The following is a 19636-nucleotide window of genomic DNA, read 5'->3' on the forward strand; positions in this document are numbered from 1 at the left end:
AGTTAAACAACGTAGCTGAACTTTATTATGTAAACATTTAGCATTTAATTGAATTATTGAACCAAAAAAAATTGAGATGTATAATTTTTTCAACAGAAAGTGATTCAGCACCTTCTAGCATTCAAGGTAAAAATTTACCTGCGGGCTTAGCTCGTCTTCTGAGTCACAATGTATCCACAACTAGAGATCAACCACTTTTCCAACTTAGTTATGAATATAAACCACTTAATTGTTCAGCAGATAGAAGGTAAAATTATTATTAACATTAAATATTAACAATACTTGACGATTCTTTTTTTCAAGTTTATTTGTTTTTCTCCCCCCTTGAGGCTTGAAATTAAATCCAAATCATTAGATATTGTCTACAATCCTGGAGCTACTAAGTGGATATTGGATTTTTTTACTGGTCCCCATCAAGTTAAGGATTCAGGTTTAAGGCAGGCTGCTAGAAAAAGTTATCATGCCATGAAAAGAAAAACTAAACAGCATTTACTTAGTAATTGGGAAAGCTTAGTTCATGGGCATTCGGTAAATTATAAGATATTCGTCAGATTAATTATAGATTGCTCCGATACATTCCAATGCATAGTTTTTATGTTTTAGACAAATAAAAAAAGTTGGGATTTAGAATTGGATATTTCAGCCCCTCAGATATTTCTAGTAGAACATTTCAATGATAAAAACGCTATTCTTTGTGTAATCGATTTTGGAAAATTATATTTTACAAATAGAAATACTGATCCATCTTTAGTTTCACAAGGACCAAAATCTGAGACTGTGGAAGAAGAAGAGGATGAAGAAGGTACGTGATTAATATTTTGTTGTCCACATTACAATTGCTTAACTTTAATAACGTTTAAAATTCAACAAATACTCATTTCTCAGCTTTTCAAACTCCTTGTTCAACACCACCTGGAAGTGAAGCAAGTTCACTAGCTTCTTCTAGGAACCAGTCTGTAGATATCACAAATCTTAATGAGCTTATTCTTCATAATAAATTATATGAAAGGTATAACTTATTAAATAACTTTTTGTAAATTGTATTGAAAAATTAAAAGTAATAACTTGTGTCATTTAAGGTATTCTATTGAGTTGTCGGATTTACAAATTTTAGTGGGTTGTGTCCGAGATAATTGGAAATACGCTCACCTACGTGGGACTTCCTCGTTACATATCCTAGATAAATTTAGCATTTCGTTACAAGTAACTCTCTTTATTTACCATTAATAAATAAATTTATTTATCATATAAAAATTAATTATGTAATTTCAATTTTTACAGAATGTTTGCATGAATTTTCACTTTTTTTTAGATGGAACGAAGAGTCGTTCACACCATTGATCCACAATTTCCAAGTTTAACGTTGACTGGTAATTTACCTAAATTGGTTGCACACATAAATGAAGAAAAAGTAAAAGCAGTCAGATCGTTGGTAGCTGTGATTAGTGGACGAGGTTTAATATCTCCACTCAGGTAGAGTTATTTTTTATTTTTATAGAAATTTAGTGGTACTATTGTTTCTAGCATTATTATCCCCACTATTGATTTCGCAGATGGATTTTTTTAAAGTTTACTATCACATGAAATTTGATGCATTAACCTAGAGATTGGTCATCCATATTTTGTTTTGAATCAATGTGATATTTGAATTAGAAACGATAACCAACTTCCTTTTAGGAAGTTTTTTTTTTTTAATTCAAGGAAAGTTATTTAAAAAAAAAGAATTTAAGGAAATAATAGAGGTCTGGCTTATTCCAATCAGCTTATTCCCAATACTTGCATTGAGGAGAAAAATTTTATTTAAGTTGAATGAGAATTAGTGGAGAGAACTGAAATTACTAAGATAGAACGCATAGAGTATTATCACTATTTCGTGTGTAATTTTTGGTTAGATCTCAGGAAACAACCCCTAATGATGAACTTTTTGGGACATTAACCGAAGAGGAAATTGCTTTAGAAGATAGTGATTTAGACACTGGTGCAAAATTATTGATGCTTCAGTTTTCTGTAGATCAAATGGCTTTAGAGGTGAGATTGTGTATTTATTTTAGATTTTTATAGTTTACTGTTTACATTATATGTATAATTGATATGTATACTTATGGGGATCTGTTCTCAGTTCTTTTTCTTGTTTTACTGTTTTTTATTTTTCTACACCTGAACCTGTGAAGAGCCCTTGCTGAGTTTTTTTCCATTCGATTTCATTTTTTCTATTGTTTCTAAATGTTTACACGGTGAAGATATTCCTCTTGTACCTAAGTTACTTCATTTAATAGGTTTGCTTTCAACCCTGTTCATCGCTTTCTAATTTATCCTTGCTATAAATCTTCCTCATTTGTGATCTGGTTTGTCTTTTCAAATGCATTTTTTTACAATAGCTTCTGCTAATACAATACAATAACTTCTAATTTTTACTTTGTGCTTCTTTTCCATGATTTTTCTTAGGAACTTTTTTCTATTGCACCTTCATTCATGCCCCCATCAATTCTCATTCTTTTATTTATTATTTTAGCATTGTTACCACTAAGATATTTAAACTTAAAGGAGTAGCTTTAAGTTAAACTATACTCGTTGCTGTCATAAGATGGACCCTGGCCTTTCTAATAACCAAAGTTTCTTGGATCTAGTTTTCAGATTTTGCTAATTCCACTTTCTTTCATTAAAAAAGTATAGTACAATATAACAATATAAAAAGGTAAAACTTGATTGGATAACTCCATACTGTAAATTCTAATAAATTCGCTATGAATGGTTTTTTAGTACTTAATATATTGTTCATATGTGCGTTATCAGAACCCCAGCACCTCTGCTGATGAGGCACCCCATTATTTATAAAAATTTCAATTTTGAAGTAAATTGGGTCCAAGAAATTGACTTTCTCTTACAATACTTAGAGTAGCTACTGTAATCATGCAGATTTGGATTTTTCATCGGAAATATGTGCCTCGATTTCGAAAAGTGGTTTTATACACACTTTCGGATGGTCGAATTTGTTGTTTCACCACATCTGAAATTATTAGCAATTTTATGTGATAGGTAGTAAAAAGTGAAAATATAAAATCTGAAACTTATCTTCCAATTTTTTTTTTTTTTTCTAAATGTTACGAGACATATTTTCTTCCATTTGAACTGTTCGATTGATTCCTAGAGTTTGGTTATTAGAAACTGAGACGCCCTGTGCAATAATTGATTAATAAGTAAATTATTTTAGAAGAGGTTAAGACTTAATTAAGACTTAACGTCCTGATTTTTTTATCCGTTGGCTTTATTTAAATTGAAATGTAATTTAGGTTCAGTCAAGAGGCAGAAGTGTTGCTGAACTGCAGGTCAGTGGAGTTAAGATGGGATTTACTAAACGACCTTTTGACACCAGTATTTCTCTCAGTGTACATGGATTACTGTTAGTCGATGCTTTACAAACGTTTGGTCCTGATTTTGAACTTCTGATTGCAAGTCATAAACATGTTGGGTTAGTGTATTTTAGTATGCAGGAATTATTTGAATGTTATTGTATTCTTAAAATTATTTATATGTTTAATTAGATATTTTTATTGCTGTAGCCATCTTGAACAGTAATTTAGAGGAAGTAAACATGATTTCAAAATGAGTTTTAAATTTCATATGTTTTCACATCTTTTATCAAAGTTTAATGAATCATCCTTTTGCTTGTAGTATGGATAGTGTAAGTGGGATATTGCAAGACAGTGAGCCAACATCTCCAACGTCCCCTTCGTCACCAGATCCAGATAAAACCATTAAGCTACCAACCTCGCCTTTGGCCATTTCTCAAGCCATTTCTTCTTTATCAGCTAATAGAGGTCATTAGTTAATTTTTTGTTGTTTCTAATTTTATATTCAATTGCTTTAGCCAATATTATCAGAATAAAATGTTAAAAAACCAAAAATCTTTTGTTTAGCAAAATCTCCTTCTGGTGTTACAGCGCCTTCTCAAGTAAAACTTCCTGTTCCAAATGCTATTGAAATGGTAGACACCGAGGCTTTAATTTCTCTGGAATTGATATTTGTAAGCGCTGATTGTCCAACAAACGATGAAAAGAAAGAGCATCTTCAAATTGCCAATATACAATTTAATAATTTAGATATAATAGGTATATCGTATATTGAGAATTTGACTTATGGGAAATCTTTTGCAGAAGTTGTGCTTATAGGTGGTTATTAATTCTTTTTAGCTAATCAAGAAACCATTGTAGAGCTTGTTGGGTTTGTACACAGAGTTTTTCCAAAGCAAAAGCCGATTGCTCACGTAGTTCCTGTACCACCACCAAGTATGTATATTGTAATGAAAATTTGTATTATGTGTAAACAAATTGACATCATTTCATAATCCACAAGTTAATTGGTTTCTATCGTTCTAAGGACCTTTGAGAAAGGACTGAGTAAGTGGGTGGGTGGGGGGTCCCAAGCACACTATTTGATTACCTTAAATAGGTCATCGGTATTTCCAATCTGGTACTATGTTGGACGATGGGTGATCAGAAAGGAAAAAGAAGGAAAATAAATTAAAATTCTTGACTATGTAGAACTAAAACTACTGACTTCATTTCTTTTTAACTTGTTAAATTAAAGTGAGTTAATTTGAAAGCATTTGAAATTAATAGAATAAAACTTACTTTATTAGCAGGTACAGCGGAGTGCAGTGATTATTCTAATAGTGATGAAAGTAATAGCATTTCTACTCCTATTACTACAAGAACACAAGTGACATTTGATTTCCATCGTCTTAATGTTTTGCTACTTAGAGCAGTTGCTACGGAAGCTGGTGTAATTGGGCGAAAAATTGCTACTGCTACAATGATTGAAGCAAAAATTCATGCAAACATAGGTAAATAATTTAATTATTTTCCTTTTTTTTTCTCTCATAAAATAAATTTTGAAGATAGTAAAGCGTGTAATCATACTTAATGCAATACAGGATCTAGTTTGGAAATAGAAGGATCTGTAGGTGGCCTTCAGGTTTTAGATTTAACTCCAGACGGACGCACTCATCAAAGAATTCTTAGTTTAGGAATTGATCCTTTGACGGAAGCAGGCCCTAAAGAAGTTAACCTTGCCTACATTTCTTCTGATATGTATAGCATGTCAGGTTATCCAACAGTTCCTCCCCCTGTGAGCAGTAATCAGCAAGCTTTCAGTCTTCAACTCAAAAGAACGTCTTTAAATCACGATACAGGTATTGTCTGTTTTTTTTTAATTCAGCAATTAAATTAAAAGATTGCATTAGTCAACCTTGTTATTTTTAGATATAGCTGAGATTTCAGTAAGAATGGCTTCAGTATGGTATATCCATTCGCCTCATTTATTAGTTGAATTAAACTCATGCGCAGCAGAATTTAAGCAGTACCTGTCAAACTTAGTAGCTTCTATTAAATCAGCAGCAACTGAAGTAGCCATCGGTATTGTGCATGCCAGGTACTGACTAGTAAAGTTATTAACCTTCTGTTTTTTGTAGAAAATAATTTGCTTTTGTGGCACTGTCCCTCAGAATTATTGTCTGATATTACTTACTTTTATGAATAAAAAAAATATATATATGGACTTTTACTGGAAATTTAGAGCTGAAGCATTAGCGCAGAGTCTTTCGATGGGCAGTAGACTGTATGGATCTTCCAGTGACATTTCTCAGACACCTAGGAAAAGAAGGAGCCTGTCTCAATCAATTGATCATTTAGATAGTAACAGAGGCTCTTTAACACCAAGAAGTCCTGTCGAAAGCGAATGGAACACTATTATTAAGTGCGTTTATTGTCAAATAAAATTTTCCCTTAAAAATTGTTCTTATAATACAATTGAGAAGTATTTCTGCTTCAATGAACAATATTTTGTTATATATATATATATATGTTTTCATACTAGATGGGATATAGTTCTTGCTAGTCCAGTAGTAGTAATACCACGCTCCAAAATGAGTACTCAGTGTGTAGTCGGACACTTAGGAAGTATTACTGCCAAAAATTCATACCCATCTGCAGCATTTCCTTGGGACAGCAGTCCATATTTAACCCAGAATTATGATGTCAATATTTCTTCAATAAATTTATACACTGTCGATATCAAACAACGTCTGCGCACTACAGCTAGTAGGTAAGTTGCTGATGTAATTACACTCAAAACTAATTTATATTTATTTAATGCTTGAATTGAGTCCATATAATTCCAAAGTTTCATCATTTCATTGTAGGCTGTTTTTGTAAATCCTATCTAACCAGATTTTTTTAAAGTTAAATAAAAAAAAAGAGCTTGTCAGATGTAAATTTAATCGTTATTTATCTAATTTAGTTCTGGTGATCCATGTTTAATGCGAGCTGAGGAATTGTATAGCAGCTCTTCAGACGGGAAGCCTATACTTCATAATACCAGCATCCAACTTGCAGTGTTTAGGGAAACGGGGCACGTTAAAACAAAAGAAGATGACAAATTAATTTTGGATGCTAGTTTGTCTGAGTTGCCTCAAGTAGAACAATTTGAAACTTTGAAGGTAAATTTTCTACTTTTAGTAAATATATTTTCATTAGTTCTGTATTTGACCAAAAATTAGCTAACACACTAACTCGGCAAGAGGGAATCTTATTCTGTTAGAAGCTGTACTGGAACTCTTCTATTAGTACCAAACTCTAAAATATTAGAGTTGAATAATACATTCCTGAGTAAAGACAATTCACTAATTGTTAAAAGTTCTCTCTGAATGAGGACTACTTTAGAGAAACTTGAACCTTTATGACCACAAAATACCTTTAATCAAATATTAACCCATATCCATAGAAACAAATCAGTCTATACTTTAAATTTTACCTGAATCCTTTAATTTCTCATTTCAACTTTATTTTTCAGATAAACTAATTCGAAGACCTAATTTAAGTCTAGCCGCGGTTTTTTGAAATGTTCGTCAATAAGTAAATTGTGTATTCAAAGTTCGGAAACAATTTCATTTTAATACTTTTGTGAAAAACCGGTTTTTGAATGGTAGGAAAGAAATTGGCCTCTACGTAAATTTAATATTTTATGATAATAAGAATATTAAACTTACAAGTAGTTTTTTCGCTATTAGCAATTTATCTAATTGCTAATTGTTTATGACAATAAATCAGTAAATTTTGTTAAATGACAATTTTTTATTTTGGAATTTTCCTAAGGTTTTAATGTTTATAATTCTAATTTGTTTCTATGTTAGGTGAAGGGAAGTGTAATAAATGAAGTGAAATTTTCATTATCTCGTGCTCAATACGAGCAGTTACTGACTACACTTGACACATGTCTCGAAACTGGAACTGCTCCAGCAGAACCAAGTGATAGATTTCCAATAACCAGAGACGAAAATACCATCTCGTGTTTAGAAAATATATTAGAGGAACCTCTTGAAATGAACACTGGAGTATCAACGCTGAGTATGGATCCTGCTGTTAGAGCTAGGATGATGGTCGCACACAGCGCCACACATCGAATTGCTCTTAATACTCAGCAATCACAAACGATCTCATTTATAGGTAAAAAATAAATTCTAATTTCTCTAATCTTAATAAACGTTTCTTATAGAGAGTGCGCCCACTTATGTCACCTAATCACTTATGTCGCATAAAAGTAAACAGCAAAGTTATAATTTCCATGTGTGTGTGTTTCTTTTGTTTTTTTTCTTGTTTTCAGTCAACTTTGAGTTACCGCTCTTGACACTTGAATTAACTGCTGACCTTGGTGCTGGCGAACAGAAATTTGTAGAGCTTTCATTTAAAGAACTACTTGTACAGTATGAAAAATCTCATGAAATGGAAATAAATGCACACGTTTCATTACATTCAGTTGTTATGGAAGATTTACAAAAACCGGCCGATTCAAAGCACCGCTATATAATGGTTTCTAGCAATTGTAACGATGGTGCTAGTGATGTTATACCTCTTAACTTCGTTTCTCGATCCATGCCAGATTTGTCATCTTCTGCCAGGGGACAAACTTCTCTTCCTTGGCATTCATCACTACCTGATCATCTAGAAACTGGAAAGATTTTGGGAGCAGTCACTAATGTTACAAGGCATCATCATATAGTTGGTGAGAAATGAATTTTGTTATTAGACATTTCATCCCATAGCCTTTAATGTTGGATACAAATTTTAATTAATTTGTTTAATTTAACTGCCACTCTTCTTTCTTAATTGTATCTCAATTAATTGCAACTCAACTGTAAATGCCGTTTATTTAGGACATATTTATCTCGAACATGAAATGCTCATTTGTACGTTGGTAATTATTTAGCTGCAGAGAACTCAGTTGAAAACAGGATGAGAGGCGATCCACCAAAATGTCCTTATACTCCGCCCCCATCGCCTAGAGGAAAAGTTTCACCAAGTGTCTTTAATGAAGACAATCTTGTTCATGTTAACATAGTTATGAAACCATCCCGACATCCAACTCAAAACGTATGTCCTAATTTCATTTATGAACTGAAACACTTGAATTTGCAAAGCGTAACTGAATATATTTCAAATTTCAGAATACAAAACATGTGACTGTAGATTTTAACAGTCTTGATTTAATTGTGAATGTGGAATCTTGGGTTGTCGTACTTGATTTTTTTGGAATTAGTGACATTGATCAAAATACGTTTGGTAATCGTTTAGAAGAACCGATGACTCCTACCGCTACAACTAACTGTGAGTAGCCATACTATGCAAATTATTTTAGCATTTTGACATTACATAAAATTGTACTCATTTTTGTTTTTTTACTCTCACTTCTTGTAATCTTTATACTGAAAAGTGCAGATTTTCGATTTTTTAGTTTACTTTCGGGTTTGAGACCGAAAATGTGGTTTTTACAAATGGTCAGCGTATTGCAGAGCCGGCCATCTAAAGTGTTCTCTAACACTCTCTTACCATGGAAGCTACAGAGGCTCCCAAGATAATCTTAAGCCCAGGGTTTTACTACTAGTAACTTATCTTTCTCCGATCTAACGTTATATTCATGAAAGAAATTTCCGCGAAGTATTTTTTTTATTTATTTCTAATTTTTTCGGACTAATGCTTTTTCCTTTTCTTTGTACTTAGATTTTAAGATGAACTTTTTTACAGACGCGGAAAGCCAGTCAGCTGTTGGACTTGATTCTGAATTGGAAATTACTGTAAAATCTTTAAGTGTTGTGTTAAATCGCGCTGAATATGAAGTTGCAAAAGCAGTAATGTCGACATTAAACGCTAAATTAGTTTCTTTGGGCGGAAGTCTAACTACAAGAACGGAAGCGAGTGTAGGAACTTTCATGTTGGCTGATTTAACTCCCAGTCACAGCGCACTTTATAGAGAAAGATTTATTACAGCTGGTCTGCAACTAGATATGACTAAGTAAGTTCAATTGAGTCAAGGTCTTCTTTCTACTCTCCGAATAAACAATTGTAACATTTAATTATTTATTTTCAGATATAATCCAACTGGTACTAGTGAAATAGTAGACTGCGATTTCAACATAAAATTAAATATGACTTCGTTAGTTTATGTTCATACTCAACGTTATGTTTCTGAGATCCAAGCTTTTTTTAATCTATTTCCATATCTTCGAAGAGAAGTAGGGTATTTTCGGGGTAGTTTGGTAAGTACTTAATTGGTAAACTGTAAAGGAATAAATATTATCTTATTTTTCTTTTAATTTTGTTCACTTTCAGCTTGAGAGTGAAGAAAACGCCCTTTCTACTAGAATATTATTGGAGATACATGCTCCTTCTCCAATTATTATTCTGCCCATGAGCTCTCAATCTACATCAGTTTTATTAGCAAATCTAGGCAATTTAAAAGTAAAAAACAGTTTGTGCATGTCAGATCATGAAAGTGTTATCAGTAAATCTTCGGATTCATTGAAAGGTACTGCTTCGAGTTACACCGTGCGATTAGAACTAGTTTTATGTATCTTCTTTATTTTGAGACTACTGCTATTTAAATTTTTTAGAGGTCCTACTTGATGTGATGAAGATAGAATTAGAAAGTATGGATATCGCTACCGGTGAAAGAGTTACTGATATTTCTGCTCCAATAGAAAACTACGTCGCAGTAGGTAGCTACTACATTAAAAGAAAAGGACCTTCTCTGCTTAAAGAAAAATGTCACCTTAGCCTTCAAGTTGAGAGGAATTTAATGTCATCATTTCACTGTGGTACACAAATTTATAACTGAAAAACAATGTCGTAGTTAGAATTAATTTTAGTTAAGAATTTGTATTCATTCTTCTTAAAATTGTAAGAACAACCTTTTTACATTTTGCTTCTTTTTTTTTATAATAGTTCCTGATCTAAGTATTCATGGAAAATTATCAACTTTAGCTGCAACTCTTCCATTAGAGGACTACAAGCTAATATCCGGTTTGCTTTCTTTCAATATTGGTGAATGTTTAGATGATTTACAAATGCCCACGACATTAATTGAAATAATAAATGTCAAAGAAGAAGTTAGTTATTTCTTTTCAAATATTATTGATGTTTTGCTTTTTAATTTTTATCTTAATTTTTTCCTTTCCCTTTTAAGAATGATTTTGTATGGACGCGTACGTACATGAAACTTGAACTGGTCGATGTCAGTGTATGTTTAGTACCTACTGAGTTCTATGAACTCGCCTGTATTAACTTCATCAAATCTAGTCTGACGGTAGATAATTTTAGTAACAGAACACAGGATATTGATCTTGTATCGCAAGAAATCCTCATTACAGATATTAGATATCAAGGTAGGAATTTATTTTTCTCTTGTTATTCGATCTTATAATCGTTATATCTCGTAAGTTCATGTTAGTTTGATTTAATTTTAAGATCAACCAGCTAATAAACGGTCAAATGTATTTACCAACATACTTCAGCCTATACATCAGATTACTGGAACTGATTCTGTACAAGCTCAAGTCCACCACAGGTACTTAATTTATTGCTTACTTATTTTTAAAATTTTCTTTGTTTCGTTGAATTTTATAGCACTTAGTTCTATTAATGTGTTTCAGAATGAATGTAGATTCATCGAAGTTTACAATACTTTTGAACAATATGAGATTAATGGCTATTTTAGACTGGTGGGAATTGGTTAGGGATTTCATAATGACCAAACCAGACAGTGTCCAGCCAACTGTCCTGAGTCCTGCTCCTGTTCCACCTGCACATTTACAACATTCTAATAAAGAAAATACAGAACTCCCATTTGAATTGAAGCTTAACATTACTGATTCAGAAATAGTTGTACTACAGGATACATCACAATGGGACACTAATGCGGTCATATTAAAGGTTTGGGATTATCTTTACTTTTATATCCTCATTGAAAATTAGTTATTATTAAAACGAAATCTATGTACGTACATACTTCCAGAGTACAACCGTAATTACCTACAGACCATTAGAAGTGCAGAAGCCAATTTCATTTAATTTGAACCATTGCGAGATGTTCTCTTGTATACTTGGAATGGAAGATGAAACAGCTCTGTCAATAATTGATCCAGTTACTGTAAACATGGATATAACTAGGAAATATGATGCTGAAGAAGGGACTGATATCAAATTACTTAGGGTGAGTTCCAAATACTTTAAAGATCAATATTTTTTTCATTTTACAACCTAAGCTATTCTCTTAATCTGCTAGTTGTGCAGAAGTTTATAGGTGCCTCGTAATGTCACTTTTCTCTCAACATCATTTTTGTTCTTCTTCTCCAAGGAAAACTATATTCTTTCAGATCTTTGCTGCAGGTTTTTGTTTTCTTGTTCAATATTTTTTTTTTTTTTGCATTTGTTATTAAAGTCGACTGAACTTATATAATATCAACATTTTCTTACTTGCTTTGTTAATAAAGCGCACGCTTCTACTGGTCCTAAATAAATATTTGCATTTACCATTAAGAGCATAACATTATTAGCTTTATTTAACTGATGAATTTTAATTGATGAACGTTTTAAGTAATCTTACGTTTAAAATAATTGATAATACATTGGGCTTTAAGGGATTGTCAAATACCAGAACACTATCTAGAATTTATACATTTTTATAGATTATCAAGGGTCACGAACTGTTCCTGCTTTATCCCTACATTAAAATAGACCATAAAAGTTTATTTGCCCCATTGGTTTTTGGGAGAAAAAATACCAAACTTTCTTAACATGACCAAATCTTATTGTTTTGTTCATTTGTTTTTTAAATGCATTTCTTAATGTAATGGAAAGTCGTAAGATATCTTCTGAGGCACCAAAGTAACTTACGTTTAAAATCAATTAACTAGAAAATGAAATGTAGAGCAAATGATCCTTTGCGACAGGAACTAAACGTAAAATTACAATAACTGGTATTGTGTATGGTTTTTTTTTTTCTATTTGTATAGCTCAGTTACGATTGATTATAAAGTTTAGGTTTACAGCATTGTACGAAAGGCGGGAGGGAACCACTCAATAGTGAAAATCCTTTGCAGAAAAAAAAAAAAGAAATCAGTTAGAAAAGTAAATCCTAATGATTTCACACCAACAAAATATATTGTACTTTCCTTAGAATTGCTAGAAAAATGTCTACTATTTTTTTTTTTTTTTTTATACCTTATCCCGCGACAAAGGCGTTAAGCCATTTTCTGACTGGCAGCCCAATATCTTTCATATGGCGTATTCATGCCCTGTAGTGCTGGGCACTCGTTCAAATGGAGTAGGGGGGGTGAAGTAGATCGCGTCCTCGTCGTGCCCCCTGGAAACGCTAATTTTGCGGCTAAACGATCTGCACTGAAACCCAGCAGCCCATAAAAGAAAGATGGCGACAATGAATCGGCCACAACCATATCGGCCTGCAAACGGCCTTTCTCAAGGCCCAGACAAAGCCCTGCTAAGGATTATTTTCTGTCTACTAGTAATGAAACAATATTTTTTTCATAAGATTCTGTTTAAATTAAAGTTATTTCAATTTAGGTTCACATGGCACATTTGAGTTTAAGACTTTCATATCATGATGTGAGAATGTTCTCTCAGATGTTAGATTCATTGCCTCAACAAACTCAGTCGGCTCGAAGTCGAGTTGCTGAAACGCATCCCGTCAACTTACGTAGTAAGTATACAATTTTCTGTTTTGTTTTCATTGAATCTAAAAGTTGTAATTGGAATGTAAATGGGATTAGTTCCTTAAATTGTCTGAATAATTCTGATATTAACACTCTTCAAGAATTTGACATTTTATGCCTTTGTGAAACTTGGTTTCTGGGGGACAACCTTAACTTGCCGGCTTCTTTTGGAGACTACAAACACTACATTTGTAAGGCTAACAAACCTAATATCAAAGGCCGCCCTAGTGGTGGGATTGTAATTCTTTTAAAATATAATTTATTTGAGTCAGTTAGTATTCTGGAAAGTAGTGATTGCTGGTTTTTCCTGAGACTGGCGGGGCGGGGCAGTCAATATATAATTGGTATCATTTATTTCAAACCAAACTTGGACCACTCAAATGTAATGAATACTTTTCACACAGTTTTGTCTGATATTATTATGAAATATAGTGACTGTAACGTAATTGTAGGAGGGGACTTTAATGCTAGGGTGGGCGAATTAAATAATTTAGAAGATGAGATATTTATAGATGGTCAATTTGCTGGTAATAGGATATCACTAGATAAGGAAGTAAACAATAGGGGGAAAAAACTGGTGGAGGTGATGCAGGATTTGGGACTGATGGTATGTAATGGCAGATCTCTGAGCGACTCTCCAGCACAATATACCTTTGTTGGTCATCAGGGAAAGAGCATTACCGATCTGGTCTGGATTAATAGTATAGCACTGCCCTCTTGCATTGATTTCGGCATAGTTTCAAACATCTCACCATTCTCTGACCATTTTATTTGCTCATTAAAGATTAAAACTGAGTTATACCATACAGAACCACCTTCCAATAAAAGAATTGTTACGGTTAAACCTACAGAAGAAAAATTAACTCTCTTTAAAAGCATTATAAACTCCAGCGAGGGGATTTATTATAATAACCTATCTACGGAACTACTCTATAATAACTTTTATTCCTGCGTCTATTCAGCTGCTAAAGAATCTGGTATTATTAAAACTGTAACTTCAAATAGTAATTATATTTTAAAAAATCCTTGGTTTGACTCTGAATGCGTGTTAGCTAAAAAGGAAGTTAATAAAAGTTTCAGAAAACTGAAATACTCTGGCTACCAAGATGAATTCTCAAACTTATTCCTGCTCGCTAAGAAAAACTATAGGGCAATCTTATTATCAAGTAAAAAAAATTATTTTGAGGATTTACAAAGAAAATTCTGTGAAATAAAAAATTCTAAACAATTCTGGGATTTGACCAAAATTTTCAAAACTAAGCAACCTTCTAATTCACTAAGTTTGCCGGAATGGGAACATTACTTCAATAGCCTACTCGGAAAAGCTGAACCAGATATAGCGCGCCTTATAACATTCGCAGGAGTAAGTCACCCTGTCTTGGATGATCCTATCTCACTAGATGAATTAAATTGTAGTATAGCCTCCAGTCAGAATAAGAAAGCCCCCGGTTTAGATCACATACCCTATGAATGCTACAAAGCACTAACTCCAGCGTGGATACATTACTTGCTAAACCTGTTTAACGAGGTACTCAGTCAAGAAAGTGTACCAGCTGATTGGGGCTTAGTGAGATTAACACTTTTGCACAAAAAAGGTGACCCTCTGAATCCGGTTAACTATCGAGGTATAGCTCTGGTGAACTGTCTGGTTAAGCTGTTCACACAAATCATAAACCAGAGGCTGACTGCCTGGGCCGAATTTAACAAGATTCTGCCAGATGAACAAATGGGCTTTAGGGCTGGCAGAGGCTGCACGGATGCTATATTTACTGTTACTTCTGCTATTAACATTAACCTGAGGAAAGAAAAAAGTCGCCTCTTTCTGATATTCGTTGACTTTCATAAAGCATTCGATTCTGTTTCTCACGATAAACTGTGGGCAAAGCTCCATTGCATAGGGGTTAGTGCTAAACTTATTAGGCTAATGAGTCAACTTTACAGCAGAATTAGGATTATGGTCTCTAAAGATAATGTGCTTTCAAACCCGATCTCTCCCTCCAAAGGAGTGCTTCAGGGCGAAACTTTAAGCCCTTTACTGTTCACTCTTTTTATCAGCGACATTATTCAGTTTTTTCGGGATAATGGAGCAGAAGGGATACGCATTAACAGCAGAATAGACCTGTTACTCCTCATGTATGCCGATGACATTGTCATTGCGGCATACTCATGGAAAGATGCCCAATCTAAACTTAAGTTGTTAGAAAAATACTGCCAATTAAATGACCTAACCGTAAACACCTCAAAAACCGTTATTGTTCCCTTTCAAAAATCGCCCCGTATAAAAGTAAAGACTCTGACATATTGCAACGTGCAACTCCAAGGCGCAAAATCATTTGTTTATTTAGGTGTCCCCGTTTCCAGTTCGGGCAAATTTAAAGTAGCGTCGGATCATTTTACCGTGAAAGGCCTTATTGCGATACCCAGGGTAATGCAGATGCTTTCTTACTATAAATCAGATGAATGGGGACCCAAGATACTTCTTTACAAATCGATTGTTTCTACTATACTGCTTTACTGTTCTGAGGTCTGGGCCCCTCATTATGTGGAAATTGTGGAGAGAGTACAATTGAGGTTTTTTAAAACCTTACTGCGTCTCCCACAAAATACTCCGAATCATTTTGTGCGACTGGAGGCGGGCTGCATTAGTTTAAGATCTCTTGTGTTCGACAGAATGCTGAATTACTGGTATAAGATTCTCACTATGTCGGATGACTGTTTACAGAGGGCGTGTTATTTAGAGCTCTTCAGACTGATTGATAACAGAGTTATACCTTTTAATTGGGTACGCTCGCTTAGAGACCAGCTAGTTACCATTGGAGCTCAGGATGTCTGGTTCTCACAATCCAGTTTTACTCTAAAAGAAAATATGCTCAACTTAAAAGAACAGTTTAAAAACCATTGTTTAAGCAAAGATGTGGATGCCGCTATTCATTCTAATTTTAACAGTTATTTTAGAAATATTAGCACTTTTAATATCGGTGAAAATTACCTACTTTTTAAAGTTCACATCAATAAATTAAGACTGATTGCTCAAATTCGCCTGGCTAGCTGCAAGTTCCCTACATTGTCTATTAAAGGAAACAAATGTAAATTTTATCCTGAAAAGTGTTGTAATACCTGTTTCACTAACAGCTCAGATAGTCTATCACATTTTATTGTCAATTGTCCGTTTTTTAACTCAATTCGGGAAAAACTTATTAGTAAATATTTGAATGATACCAGTCCCCTGGAATCTCTATTAACTATCAAAACTATTGAACAAATTAACGATATCTACCATTTTTCGCTAAAGGCTATTGAGAAAAAAACCAAAGCAATTCAGATAGTTTTAGGTCAAGCTGACTGAACATTTGATTTAATAAATATTAACTGAACAGTGTTTGTAAGACATTTCATAAATGTGTTATTTTTTGATACTACTACTACCGAATTTTAAATTGCTCTTAGTCACTCATTACCATTAGTCCAACCGTTCAACTTTTACTCTACATCTCCACAATATTATTAAACTAGTATTTTAAGTTACTTATTACTTTATTTTTCTTTTTCTATTTTATTATTATTTCTGTAATTTCACAAGGATAATCATTTATTTTGTACAACTATGTGTATATTGTCAGACTCCTCTGCAAAGAAGATGTATCTTCAAAAGCAAATAAAATTATTATTATTATTATTAATCTAAAAGTTGTAGTGCATTTTTTGCTAATAAGAATTCGAAGTTACGAAAAATGCGAAATTTTATTTACAACTTCAATGAAGTGAAGGTAAATTGTTTTCTTTTGGTAAAGCTATCAAAATCAAAATTGTGTAATGCAAAGGCTTCTGTTAACTTTTATAATTTAACTTTGGAGTTTTACTTCATATTAATAATTAATTTTTTCTTTCAAATTTGTACCTTGTCTATCCCATTTAACACACTAAAGATGTGTTTTTGTATTAATTTTTATTTTGGATTTTTCAGTTATTTTATTTCATTCATTGCGATTTAAATTATTGCAATTTAATTTTAGTACACCATATGGACCGTACCAAACTTCAGTAGGTAAATGTACACACTTTTTAAGTCTACTCCTGCTCATCCCTGTATCATTTTTTAATGGCCACTTTCCAAATTAAGTGATGGCGCCTATTTAAGTTGCGGCACGTGAGTTGGCCAAGTAGAATTAATTTTATTAAGGCGAGAATGTTAACCTGCGCCAGGCAGAGGCTCCATATTGTTGTAAATGTTTGGATAAGGTTAAAATTTTTCAACTTTGTCCATACTGCTCCTCTTTGGTAGAAATGGACCCTTTTGCCTTGGGGTATTCAACAATAACAGTACACTCTCACATTGGTGTCGTTTACCGCTAAGGAGAACTTCTTCAGTTTTTGCTGGAGAAAGATATTCATTATTTCAGATGAGTTTGTTGAGTTGTTTCTTTTGGTTACTTCTCTTATGGGAAGTGTTGAAGTTGAGAAGATTTTCAATTTTAAGTTTTCACTAGAAATTGAAGTTTCGTGCCCCTGAACTGGAAATAGTGTGGGTTATGTATAGGCCGGCATGACTCAAAGACATAAATCGCAGAAAGTCAAGCTGCTATCATGGGCCCTGACTAAAATGTTCTAATCATAATCAGTCAACCAGAAATAACACTTTACTAAAAAGATTTTCTCATAATGGGATTTTGTCGAAAGGTTTTTTTTTAGATTCTGTTATAAAAATATAACAGAATCTAAAAAAAACCTTTCGACAAGTCAAAAGACTTGTTATAGCCTTCAAAAATTGTTTTTATGTAATTTTAATTATTTTTATGAATAAATTTTTTTCATCTTCTTCTTCGTAGATCAACTGGAGAAACTAAAAGCCCTTGGTTTTCGTACAGAGGATTGTTCAGAAGCTTTAAGTAACTGTAACGGAAACTTAGATGATGCTGCTTTGTGGCTCACACAACATGCTATAATAATTAACAATTTTTCACCATCAAATGTTCCACCTGCAATGAGTCCAGTTAACCACATCTTCGATTCTCCCTTTTCTTTTCAAAAGCTTGAGGTAGGTATTGAAAGTGTTTGTTACCTGTATAACATATTTTATGTATTATATATATTTAGAATTAGGCAATGGTTCTATAAAGGTGTAACGAGAGTTTTTTTACAGGTGGAAACTGATAGCGTGGGATTGTGCGTAATTGACGATTGTAGAGATGCAGATGTCCCACTTGTTGAATTTCTATTCAACAAACTGGAATTGAAAAAAAATCTTATAAAGAAATCTGGATTTTCGCAAACAACCATATCTGTTCATTATTATAATAGATTCCTTTCTGGCTGGGAACCGTTTATTGAACCATGGAGGTTAGTTTAAAGAATTCAAACTTCTTTTGCTATTTGCTGGTAAAGTTATTAGTAAATTTTATTGTACGATAAGTAAGAAATTAGTAATTTAAGAATACTTATGTATTGGATTCTCATTATAAAATACATACTAAATATAGAAAAACAGTAATGTAGAAAGTATAGTTCTTGTTTTTTAAACAATAGTCAGTGAAATTTACAGTGGCGAATTTCGATTTTACTTAGTAAAAGCGTAATTTTCTCTCAATTTTGTTGTAATTAACTTTTTCATTTACAGCTGCACTATTTGTTGGGAACAGTCTGCTAATAAAACGAGATTAGACCTTTCAGTTTCTTCCACTAACTCATTAAACCTCAATATAACAAGTTCTTTAATTGAACTTTATCGAAGTGTGAAAGAAATATGGACCCAAGATTATTACAGTCCCAAGGAAATGTTGGTATAAATATTTACGTGCTACTTTAGATTTTTCTATTTTTAAATGTAATATTTTTCATTTTTTTTTTTTTTTTTTTAGAACTACTGGCAGAGATGATAGTTCAAATTTGAAAATATTATCCAGCCCTCCGGGTTACAGAAGACGTTCTCCTTTTGTTCCATTTGCTCTCAGGAATGATACTGGATCAACGCTTTATTTCACTACAATTATTTCTACAGAAGAAAAGTAACATTTAATTTTTTTTACTGTTTCCAAATTTTAGGAATCATCATTTAGAGCGCTGGGTATAAGAGATAAATTTAATTTCAAATTTCAGATTAATGGAAAGGCAACGTAAATTACCTGATCATGATTTAATATGGAATACAGTGGAACCATTCGCAACTGTTCCTTTTTCATTCATTGAAAGAGGTAATTAGAACAGAACCAATTCTTGGAAGAGTTTTGTTATTTTTTAATTTGATTTATATTTCCTCTACTATCTGTAGGTAAAGTGAGGCACCGGGATACACACAAACTGAGGTCACATCAATTGGGCATTAGAGTTGAAGGATGGAATCCTATCACCCCTGTTACAGTAGATCGAGTAGGCATTTATTTCAGACAAGCATTTCCAGATATGACATCAATGGTATGCACTTTCTTCCTAATTAAGAAATTTTATAGGCATTTCTTTGCTCTATAGATTTTTCCTTATTTTCGGCAAATCTAAGTTCGTTTCTTATACCGTTAAATTTGTTATTTGGTTGATTGATCTCTTTTAAATTGAAAGGCTTGGGATGGGATGCAAAACTAATCA

General features: G+C 32.9%; 1 protein-coding gene across 4 annotated transcripts in view; it reads left to right on the plus strand.

Moving 5' to 3' along the window:
- Window positions 1-19636, plus strand: part of Vps13D (vacuolar protein sorting 13D) — a 45677-nt gene that overhangs the window by 7025 nt on the left and 19016 nt on the right. For 3 of the 4 annotated variants that reach the window (XM_074118164.1, XM_074118166.1, XM_074118167.1), the window contains 37 exons: window positions 97-247; window positions 330-528; window positions 604-802; window positions 886-1009; window positions 1080-1203; window positions 1313-1473; window positions 1893-2028; window positions 3291-3469; window positions 3673-3818; window positions 3918-4109; window positions 4191-4286; window positions 4640-4843; window positions 4934-5191; window positions 5262-5430; window positions 5575-5754; window positions 5875-6102; window positions 6298-6496; window positions 7190-7502; window positions 7660-8058; window positions 8263-8426; window positions 8501-8660; window positions 9078-9345; window positions 9421-9589; window positions 9663-9858; window positions 9944-10147; window positions 10275-10438; window positions 10516-10714; window positions 10797-10896; window positions 10982-11261; window positions 11344-11541; window positions 12912-13047; window positions 17887-18095; window positions 18201-18397; window positions 18675-18833; window positions 18916-19062; window positions 19154-19248; window positions 19326-19468. In XM_074118164.1, coding sequence (XP_073974265.1) covers window positions 97-247; window positions 330-528; window positions 604-802; window positions 886-1009; window positions 1080-1203; window positions 1313-1473; window positions 1893-2028; window positions 3291-3469; window positions 3673-3818; window positions 3918-4109; window positions 4191-4286; window positions 4640-4843; window positions 4934-5191; window positions 5262-5430; window positions 5575-5754; window positions 5875-6102; window positions 6298-6496; window positions 7190-7502; window positions 7660-8058; window positions 8263-8426; window positions 8501-8660; window positions 9078-9345; window positions 9421-9589; window positions 9663-9858; window positions 9944-10147; window positions 10275-10438; window positions 10516-10714; window positions 10797-10896; window positions 10982-11261; window positions 11344-11541; window positions 12912-13047; window positions 17887-18095; window positions 18201-18397; window positions 18675-18833; window positions 18916-19062; window positions 19154-19248; window positions 19326-19468 — 6845 coding nt within the window. The remainder of the gene's footprint in view (window positions 1-96; window positions 248-329; window positions 529-603; window positions 803-885; window positions 1010-1079; window positions 1204-1312; window positions 1474-1892; window positions 2029-3290; window positions 3470-3672; window positions 3819-3917; window positions 4110-4190; window positions 4287-4639; window positions 4844-4933; window positions 5192-5261; window positions 5431-5574; window positions 5755-5874; window positions 6103-6297; window positions 6497-7189; window positions 7503-7659; window positions 8059-8262; window positions 8427-8500; window positions 8661-9077; window positions 9346-9420; window positions 9590-9662; window positions 9859-9943; window positions 10148-10274; window positions 10439-10515; window positions 10715-10796; window positions 10897-10981; window positions 11262-11343; window positions 11542-12911; window positions 13048-17886; window positions 18096-18200; window positions 18398-18674; window positions 18834-18915; window positions 19063-19153; window positions 19249-19325; window positions 19469-19636) is intronic. The other variant, XM_074118165.1, reaches the window with a different exon arrangement.

This window comes from Rhodnius prolixus, unplaced genomic scaffold (genome assembly GCF_049639745.1).
Source record: "Rhodnius prolixus isolate KJV_2025 unplaced genomic scaffold, Rpr scaffold_2, whole genome shotgun sequence".
Classification (NCBI taxonomy): Eukaryota; Metazoa; Arthropoda; class Insecta; order Hemiptera; family Reduviidae; genus Rhodnius; species Rhodnius prolixus.